Here is a 9,971-nt window from a genome sequence, read left to right as displayed (position 1 = left end):
ATGCAGGAAACAAAAACAAAAAGCAGCCCCCGAAGGCCACGCCTCCTGGAGCGCCAGCTTCGGTGCCGCCGGTGTTCAGTCGGAGTCCTCCTCCACCTCGACACTGCGGTGCGGTGGCTCGTCTTGGCCGCTGCCACTTGAGCTTCCCCCGGTGGAAGCGTCATCGCCGCTAGAGGCTTCGCGAATCACCAAGGGAAAGTTCACCGCCAAGGGCGTCGCCACCATAGCGAGCATCGTCCTCGGAGGACGAATGGTCACCGCCACCACTGTCGCTCCCGGGCAGCAGTCCTAACGTCCGCCATCTCTCCCAAAAATCTTGAAGAAGAGCATCATCGCCCCGTCGTACTTGAAGTGGAGGGTGTGCCTCCCCCTCGAGCCGCAGGCACGGGGCGATCGACCGCCATCCCCGGGTCAGGTAGACAAGGGGGTGGCCTCGACCTCAACCCATGAAGACTGGTTGCAGCAGCCATCGTGCTGCAACCACAGCCCGACATGCCCTCCCGCTGGCAACTCCTTCGCCAAGGAGTGCGGGAGCCAGATCCAGGTGCCCGGCGGCCTCTCCACCCACACCACGAACTCGCGGGCCATGTCGTTTGAATGGGCCCATGGGAGAGGTGGCCGGGCAGCCGCTGCATGCCTTTCCTCTCGGCCTCGACCTCCGTGGCTTCCATGGCTGCTTCCGCGGGAAGGACCCTTCCCACGACTATTGGAGCCGGCGCGGACCCCCGGCGGAGCGCACTCGCGCCGGATGGGGGCCGCGCCCTTTCTTCGGCGGGGCAACTCCGGCTCCTCCCGTGGTGCCTTCCCCTTCTTGGTGACGGAAAATCTTTTCATCGGCGCCATGGCTGCTGTGGCGTAAGTGTGAAATGGAGGAGCAAGAAGATGGTGATGGGTTCGGGCTCTGCTCCCTGCGCCTTCTTATAGGCGATCGAAGAAAGCCAACCGGCGTCTCTTCGTATTCGAGCAATGATGGCCATGTTGTGCGTGCCAGTCTTTTGTCAGCCTAGGCAGTCACCGACGCGATGTGGGGAAGTGGAGGCGTCCGCGTCCCATCACGTGCCCTGCGTTGATCTGGCCTGCAGGCGGTTGGGACCCACTTTGCTTCGCCCTTCACTCCTTGGCTTTGCCTCGAAGCCAGCCCGAGCGCGCCTTGGGTCCGAGGGCTACTGTCGGTGTTTTGGGATCAGGGTACTTGCCTGCCTGCGGCCGAGCCGCGGCCTCATCGACGGCCCGGTACAACCCAGCTATAAGACCCCGAGGACAAGACCCTCACGAGGACCTCCGGCCTCGCGAGGCGAACGACGCTAGGACCTCCCGAGCCTGCCTCCCCAGGAGCGGAGATTTTTATGCAGGTACCCAGCCTCACAAGGCTCTCGATGACGTAAGCCGTGATGACCAAGGCTAGGCGGGCGCCAGCGGGTGCACAGGGGGACAATTTACTCTTTGGTGCTAAGGAGGCAAGGACGTACGCGGGTTACCGAGGAGCCCCCCAAAAGGTTTCCATTCCAGTGCAACAAGACCAAGACCAGGGCTCGGCAGGACGGATGTCATCGCCGAGCCCACCTCTGCGTCATGACCAGAAGCTTTGCAGGCGAAGACCACCTTTCGTCGGGATAAGATGTACTTTCTGTCCCCTTTCAAATTGACCGTTGTGGGATCCCTTCCGCCTAATCTATGAGGGAAGAGGACCAAGGCCACTATAAGTATAGGCTAGTCTCCACCGTAGAGAAGGATCTGGGTCGATTCCATTCTCACTCCAAGAGCCCTCGCGAGGCAGCTCATCCACTGTACCTGTTCATCCTCATCCTCCTCACGAGGCAATCCACAACAAAGCAGGAGTACGTTTTTACACCGCAAGGTGGCCTGAACCTGGGTAAATCTCTGTGTTCATTCCCTTCCCCGCTCGCGCTAACTCGACAAGGCCAAGCCATGAGGTGATGAGCTTGAGGTCGAGGCTGGATTAGATCTTCGCACACGCCCCAGATTTCAAACCTTGTTTGGGTCCGCGGAGCCCCGATTCCGATAGCTGCCAGCGGCTTCCTTACCTGCCTACCAACGGTTGGAGCAGCAGGAGGGCAGACTGCCGTCACCAGAGACGCAATGACCCTGCCACCGATCTTGCTACTAGTGGTGGTTGCCGGTGAGGTCTGTCATTATCTGCGGCGACGCGCCGACGACGATGGCCGGCGGGGTGGCGGAAGGGTCATGCCTCTCTATCCCGGCCGAAAAACGAGGGCATCAATAGTGGTTGCGGTGAGTAGGCGGTAGTGGTGGGAAGGGGTGGCCGCTCGGGCAAGAGAGGTGGGGAAGCAAATTTTACTCTATATGGCCTCGGTCATGTATATTTGAGAGACTTAGCCGAAGTTTTCAGGCCGAGGAGGAAAATTTATTCTCCACTAACGGTTTATGAGTTGGGCGGCTAGATCCGGTTAACCGTCTATTATCCTCCACTAAAGGCTTGTAGAGGATCGATTAGAGATGCTCTTAAGGGGCAGTTGTGCCAGAAGTTTGATGTACATGGTTACATTCCCTTTAGCAGATTAAATTCTTTATAGACGTGCTTGGTGCTACGTAGATCTCCTGCAGCAATTTTTGTGTAGATGAAAAGCTCTTTATACGGAGAGAGGAGACCATAATAAACTTGCGAAAGAAGCTGGTGGAAAAGCATACCCATGAGCATTTCTTTTTATCCCCCAATCGGAAAAATGTAAGGCAAGTTAAGTACAAAGTTCATGCTAAAGTGCTTCCTGATGCTAAAGTTCATACTGCAGTGCTTCCCGATGTTGTACGCAATGCATCAAAGTAGTTTTGATTTTTCTCCTTCTATGTTTTGCTGGTGTGGACATATCACATAAATCATCGTTTTAAATGTTAGACACCTTCCGATCTTAGCTAGTCATAGAGATGCCATCATATGACTAAGAACTTGGTAGTATATAAACTTGATCAAATATTTCACCGTTTGAGCCTCAATTTTTTGCACCATTTGACTGAGAAAATTTATAAGTTTTTTCTCATAGATGAAGAAGATACTACCTTGGAGTGAGCTAGGTCTAGGCACATGAAAACTATAAGGACCGCGACAAAAACTAGAAAAGGATAGGTAAACATATACGAGAACGACAATATAATTCGATCCTAATTGTGCTAACAATATGGTACCCAATAGTAGTAGTAGGCATGATTATATCATTAGCCTCCACATGGCTGATGGTGTCTTTGCCCCTGTGAAATACCCAGGATGACCATAGGTTTTTTTACATCGCTATACCTCCCCTACATGTACCCACATTATATAATTGTAAAGAAAACCTTCAAATTGGCTACCTGGTTGCAGTAGAATCGAGACGTCCCACAGATGAAAGAGTCTAAATCAAATAAATAAACGGCGATAGTTGGCTTTTCTCTTTTAAAAAGCTAATTAACTAGGTAACGTTGGGTTTGAAATTTAATTTAGAGTTCCAGACACGTCAATTCTAAAAAATAAAGACCAGGCGCACTTCATACATGACTCCATGATTATTTTGAAAAAAATATTTAGGGTAACCTATCAAATATAATTAATATATTCTATCTAAATAAAATAAAACTATATGCATGTAGTGTCATGCACGAAGAGAAAAACAATGTGCGACTCTACTGATTCTTGACAAAACCAACAAAACCGTGCAGTTACCCTCATGAAAACAATGAGCACTAAACCACCGCGGCACATAAGATTGCGCTAGGTGCTTGAGGGTGCACGAGAAAAAATATGGATGTTTTAATAATCGCGTGGGCAAGTGAAAAATAAGGTAATAAGATAACTGGGTAGGCAATAGTGTAGGGCACAAGTAATTACCACAAGAAGAACGAATGTTACTACAAAACCTAAAATCAAATTTGATTATACGTTGACTTTTTTCGTCAAATTGAAAGAAATTAGGACGATACATTCGGAACTAAAATTAGTAGTTTTATAAATAAAACAATGTACGTAGTTTTATTTTGAACCATTACAAAACGCGAGTATGCATAAGCATTCACAAGGATTAAATTCTAAAAGAATACATATAATTTGACTAGATCAAAAGAAAAAAATGAAGAAATATATTCATGGAATAAATGCACATAATTTCAGAAACGTTACATAATGCAAGTAAGAGAGAGAGAGAGAGAGGAGAGAGGGGAGGGAGGCAGAAAAAGGGGCATAAAAAACTACAAGGACATCTATATATAAACACCTCACAGGACATAAAAGAAAAGACAGAGAGAATAGCAAAAGGAAAACAAAAAATAAAAAGGAAGGAGAGAGATAGAATAGAGAGAGACACACGACAAGAAAGGAAGGAGAGGAAGAGGAGGAGGAGGTGGTGCCGTGCTATGGCCTTTGAGGTTGCCATGCCTCCCCCAAGATCCTAGGCAACCAGCTCGAGACCCCTTCCTTGGATCAACCGGTGCGCCCTGCCCCTGAATTCACCGCTCTCTCTCCGCCCCGCCGCGCCAAATTCTGCTCCATTTTGGTGCCCAATTCCTGCGCTTTCGATCGGTTCTTGGAGCCGGGCATTCCTGGTGCGTTGTCGTCCGTGTTTAGATCTGCCGCCCGGATCGCCGGCGCGCTAAAGATCGGATCTTGGCGGCGGCGGCGCTCGTTTTCTTGATCCGATGGCGCCTGTTTCGATCGGTCGGCGTAAGATCTGATGTGAAAGCTGCTGTCTTTGTGTTCTTTAAAGGTTGGAAGTAGGAGCCGGAGCCGGAGATGGAGGCGGACGCCGGGAAGCTGTTCGTCGGTGGCATCTCGTGGGACACCAACGAGGACCGCCTCCGGGAGTACTTTGAGAAGTACGGGGAGGTGGTGGAGGCTGTCATCATGCGCGACCGAGCCACGGGCCGCGCCCGGGGCTTCGGGTTCATCGTGTTCACCGACCCAGCAGTTGCAGAGCGTGTAATAATGGAGAAGCATATGATCGACGGCCGGATGGTAAGACTCGGTGTTTGCTTACGTACGCTAGGTTCATGATGATGTGCTAGATCCATGCTGTTATATTGCTTTGTAGCTTTTTTTTTGTAATTACTATCATTGTGGAAAATTCAGAATGTTTGGATTGTTCTGTCAGGTGGAGGCCAAGAAAGCTGTCCCTAGAGACGATCAGCAAGCTCTTAGCAAGAGTGGTGGCAGTGCTCATGGATCACCAGGGCCCAGTCGCACCAAGAAGATTTTCGTTGGTGGTCTTGCATCCACCGTGACAGAGGCAGACTTCAGGATGTATTTTGAGCAGTTTGGCACGATCACTGATGTTGTGGTGATGTATGATCACAACACACAGCGTCCTAGAGGGTTTGGGTTCATAACGTACGATTCTGAAGACGCTGTGGACAAGGCATTGTTCAAGACATTCCATGAACTTAATGGTAAGATGGTTGAAGTCAAGAGGGCTGTTCCTAAGGAGCTATCACCTGGACCTAGCATGCGCTCTCCTGCTGGCGGAATCAACTATGTTATGAACAGAGCCAATAGCTTTCTCAATGGATATACCCAAGGTTACAGTCCGAGCCCGGTAGGTGGTTATGGAATGAGGATGGATGCAAGGTTTGGGCTTCTATCAGGCGGCCGTAGTAGTTATCCTTCTTTTGGTGGTGGTTATGGAATTGGTATGAACTTTGACCCAGGGATGAACCCAGGTATTGGCGGTAGCTCGAACTTCAACAATAGTGTCCAGTATGGACGGCAGATCAATCCATACTACAGTGGTAATTCGGGTAGATACAATAGCAACATTAGCTATGGTGGAGTCAACGACAATTCTGGGTCAGTGTTCAACTCACTGGCTCGTAATCTGTGGGGTAATTCAGGTCTCAATTACTCTTCCAACTCTGCAAACTCTAATTCCTTCATGTCATCTGCAAATGGGGGGCTTGGTGGAATCGGGAATAACAATGTGAATTGGGGAACCCCTCCTGTGCCTGCTCAGGGTGCTAACGCTGGCTCGGGCTATGGCAGTGGGAGCTTTGGTTATGGATCGACTGAAAACAACTTCAATCTGAGTCCCGGTGCTTATGGAAGGAACACTGGATCAGGAGGCGTCAATGCTTCACTCAACCAGTCAAGCAATGGATATGGGAGGAACTTTGGAGATTCGTCAGCGGGTGGTGGTGGCTCCATCTATGGAGACACAACTTGGAGATCTGGATCTGAGCTTGATGGAACCAGCCCATTTGGATATGGGCTTGGGAATGCAGCTTCAGATGTTACAGCAAAGAGCTCAGCGGGTTACATGGGGCATTAACAGATAGAGGTTAGATCTTTTCTTCATTGTATTATCCTTGTGCTTTTCTTTATATAGTTTGCAAATGTTTAAGTACTAGTTCATGTACTAGCAGAAGACCCTCAATTTGGAACTTTCCACTGAACTTATGGTACTAATGCTTAGACAATGTAGCTTCAAATATGTCGTATCCCCTGCGTTAAATGCCATTGTTAATGCTCAAGTTTCATAAACAAAAATATACCAACACTGACCTTGGTTCTCCCAGGATAATACATATATGTAGTTGTCACATTTGCATGCCCATGAAATCTAGACAGGCATTGATCAGTTGAACCATAGCACCATGATACAGAAGTTACTGTCATTGTGAACTAAAAAGATGTTACCATCCATTAAAATTGTTAATTGTCTATCTACTTCATGTCCCAATCGTTACATTAGGATGATTTTGATGATTCATGATTGTATATGATGGATATTGCAAATTGTCTATGTTCTTCACGTTCCAATTGTTACGTGAAAATGATATAATGGTTCATGGTTGTTTATGATGGATATTGCAAATTGTTATGAAATGAACACATAAGCTGATTGGATTTAAAAACTTTTGCCACGTTATGGTATAGATTCATTTTGAACATGAACCAACGAAGATGGTATTAAAGTAGTATGATTAGCTTGCAGTATTAACAAGAGCTAAATCCATTGTTGCCTTTTTTTTATTTGTGCTACTGTGAACTGTAATACTGTCTTGTCCTAGAAACTTGATTACTATTTTTCACATTCAAACATTTGTCATCTGTGAACTTAACCTACATCTCAAATTATTTAATCCACATTGAAACGCTGGTCATCCATGAACTGCAGCCATGAGCCCATATGAAAAGAATTGGTGCACCTCATATTTACTTATATGAAACATATTAGTCCAGTAATATATCCAACGACAACGAGGTGTATTAGTACATGAATATGCATGTTGTATCTCCAGTATACACTTTTGTTCAAAATTATACTGTAGTGCTTTTATTTAGAAAATCGTGCTAACCGTTATTCCTTGGCCATCTTCTCCAACTTGAAAAGAAACTATTCCATGCTTTTGTATATGTTTATACATTTTTGTTACCCATGGTAAAATTGAATATCTGGCACTTAAACTACTACAGATCTTAGGGCTATAGAACCAATCTTTAGGTATCAAACACTTGTATGGTACTTTGGAATATATTGCCCCTTTCACATACTGATATTTCCTTCAATCTAGTTGTTATGGCGCTGCTAGAAGGAGGGCGCGAGAGGGCCGGCCGGGGGCCTTTTTGCCCACGGCCGGGCAAGAGGGAAGGGATTTCCTTCTTAATTCTTGCCTGATTAGATTGATACATCTCCTCTCTTTATATAGAGAGGTTTACTTGACTTCCAAGCAAGGCTTACTTGACCCCTAAGCAAGCGACCCTTATCTCTAATTAACCCTAAGACTAACGGGCCCATTAGGCTCATTACGTATTCTAACACTACACCCCACCTGGACATGCAGCTTGTCCTCGAGCTGCGCCTAACCAACTTATAACCATGACTCGACTCAACACAAACGTAACACCTAAAAACAAGCCTTTTACATCTCGGCTTGTGTTATTACTCTCAAACTGAAATAGATTGGGACGCTTTATTCTGGACGTGCACGTGTACAGCCACCTGGATCCCATGGACACCACCTGGACAAAAGGAGTGCATGTGTATGGCTGTTGGTCTGCACTGCACAGGGAAGAGTGGAGGGCTTGCGATGGAGAATGTCGAGGAGGGGTGCTCCCCCCAACCGCCGATGTCGCAGACTTTGAGGTCGCTGCCCACGGGGAAAACAGCATGCCCACTGCCCGTGGGGGGAACCGCATGCCCAAGATCCCCGATGCAGCGGACGAGATCGAGGTCCTTTGCGCAGCGAAGGGCAACTTGGAGGAGCGGCAGCTGCAGACCACGCATCTCCCGCACACGCCGACGCGCTAGGAGGCCGCGCGCAGCAGCCTGCAGCCTCATCGCCGCCGACACGTGGCAGGTAGCGATCCAAGACGGAAGCGGTGACTGCGGCGGCGGGGACTTGATCTGCTGGATGTGGACGCCCTGGGATGGCGGCGGCGCTGATGGGAACAAGGTCGTCGCAGTCCCGTCGTAGGGCATCCCATACTGGGCGGCAGAGCTGACCGACGGTGGCTGCTGCGACTGCGATGTCGCGCTGGGCAGCGGCAGCGGCTGCTGCGGCAAAGCGCCGGGCGCGGCGGAGGCCGCTAGGAGCGGCGGCTGCCACTGCAGCCAGGGATGGGCGGTGGTGGCGATGGATGGCAGCTGCAGCGGCCCGGCGAAGGCCGCCTGGTGCGGCGGCTGCTACGGCAGCCACGGCGGCGCGGGGGCGGCGATGGGCTGCGCAGCCGGGGGCGGCCCGTAGGACCCGGCCAAGAACATGTGGATCTCCTGGACCGCATGGGTTAGGTCCCGCAGCACCCCGAACACCTCCTTCGGGGTGAGGATGGCGGGGGCGGGCGCGACGGAGGATCCCGGCGCGGGCAGGAGCGGGGCGACGGTCGTGGTGGTCGCCTCCGAGGTGACCGGGAGCGGAAGAGACGGGCTTGGCGGCGGTGAAGACATGATCGAACCGAAGCTAGCTGATACCAAATTGTTATGGCGCTGCTAGAAGGAGGGCGTGAGAGGGCCGGCCGGGGGCCTTTTTGCCCACGGCCGGGCAAGAGGGAAGGGGTTTCCTTCTTAATTCTTGCCTGATTAGATTGATACATCTCCTCTCTTTATATAGAGAGGTTTACTTGACTCCCAAGCAAGGCTTACTTGATCCCTAAGCAAGTGACCCTTATCTCTAATTAACCCTAAGACGGCCCATTAGGCTCATTACGTACTCTAACACTAGTCTCATTGCTGGTTGATATAAGTCGTTTTTTTAATAGACCAATCTTTGCTTCTTTATGACTAGAGCTAAAAGCTAAAATATGGTCCAAGGACTTAATTTTTTATAGCTGAACCAATTTATATTGTATTTTCCAAATTTAACAGTTAATACTTATGTCATCAATTACCATCGCATCATGTATAGTAAATCCATTTTGGCTTGCTCAAACTATTCAAGTTTCAAATGACGTAGATTGTTATATGCTGGATATCATTTGGACAGTTCAAGCGAGCTCTTTCTCTTAGAACATAGACTGTTAATGTGGGTTCACCCGATCATTTTAGTCCAAGCATCATACTCATACTGCATTTGTCGACATCAATATTTGGTAGTTCTGGATGACACTTAACACTGATGAGATCTAAAAGGCACCATTGAAGCAACTTGTTTGTGCTTTTTTCCTTGCTTCGGTTATTGTACAGTCGTAATTATGCTTAACTTATCTGTTTGCTTTGTGCAGGAATGACGCCGCCTAGGAATCTTTTTCGCATACAGCAATTCATAATTGGTTGAGAAGAGAACCGCAGGTGCATCAGGTGCAAATTTTGAACTTCACATGATTAAAAGGCATGGGTTAGTTAATAGAGCTAACCAGGGAGTTGGTCGAAGAGATCAGATATATATCCTCGGAAAATCATTTAAGCGTATTTGCATATGTAAGGTTTGAGATTGTGGTTTCGGATTTCTACAGCGACTTTAGGTTTTGGCAACCCTGGGTTTTTTCTTGGTTGAGATGTGAAGTAAGATTGCGGGATATATATGTCTGAAGAGTG

At 48.6% G+C, this 9,971-nt stretch overlaps 1 protein-coding gene across 2 annotated transcripts; it reads left to right on the top strand.

Annotated features, from left to right (window-relative positions):
* Window positions 1-4,256: 4,256 nt before the first annotated feature.
* On the top strand, window positions 4,257-9,958 carry LOC119295935 (heterogeneous nuclear ribonucleoprotein 1-like). Of its 2 annotated transcripts, none has more exons than XM_037574361.1 (4): window positions 4,257-4,436; window positions 4,713-4,960; window positions 5,097-6,275; window positions 9,659-9,958. In XM_037574361.1, the coding sequence occupies exons 2-3, from the start codon at window positions 4,739-4,741 to the stop codon at window positions 6,264-6,266; spliced, it is 1,392 nt and encodes a 463-aa protein (XP_037430258.1). In that variant the 5' UTR covers window positions 4,257-4,436; window positions 4,713-4,738; the 3' UTR covers window positions 6,267-6,275; window positions 9,659-9,958. The 2 variants fall into 2 exon arrangements, with proteins under 2 accessions (XP_037430258.1, XP_037430257.1); XM_037574360.1 differs by having other exon boundaries at window positions 4,257-4,551.
* Window positions 9,959-9,971: the final 13 nt, after the last annotated feature.

Source organism: Triticum dicoccoides, chromosome 4B (assembly GCF_002162155.2).
Source record: "Triticum dicoccoides isolate Atlit2015 ecotype Zavitan chromosome 4B, WEW_v2.0, whole genome shotgun sequence".
NCBI lineage: Eukaryota > Viridiplantae > Streptophyta > Magnoliopsida > Poales > Poaceae > Triticum > Triticum dicoccoides.
Note: the sequence above shows the minus strand (reverse complement) of the source record. Positions and strands in the feature narration are given on the sequence as shown.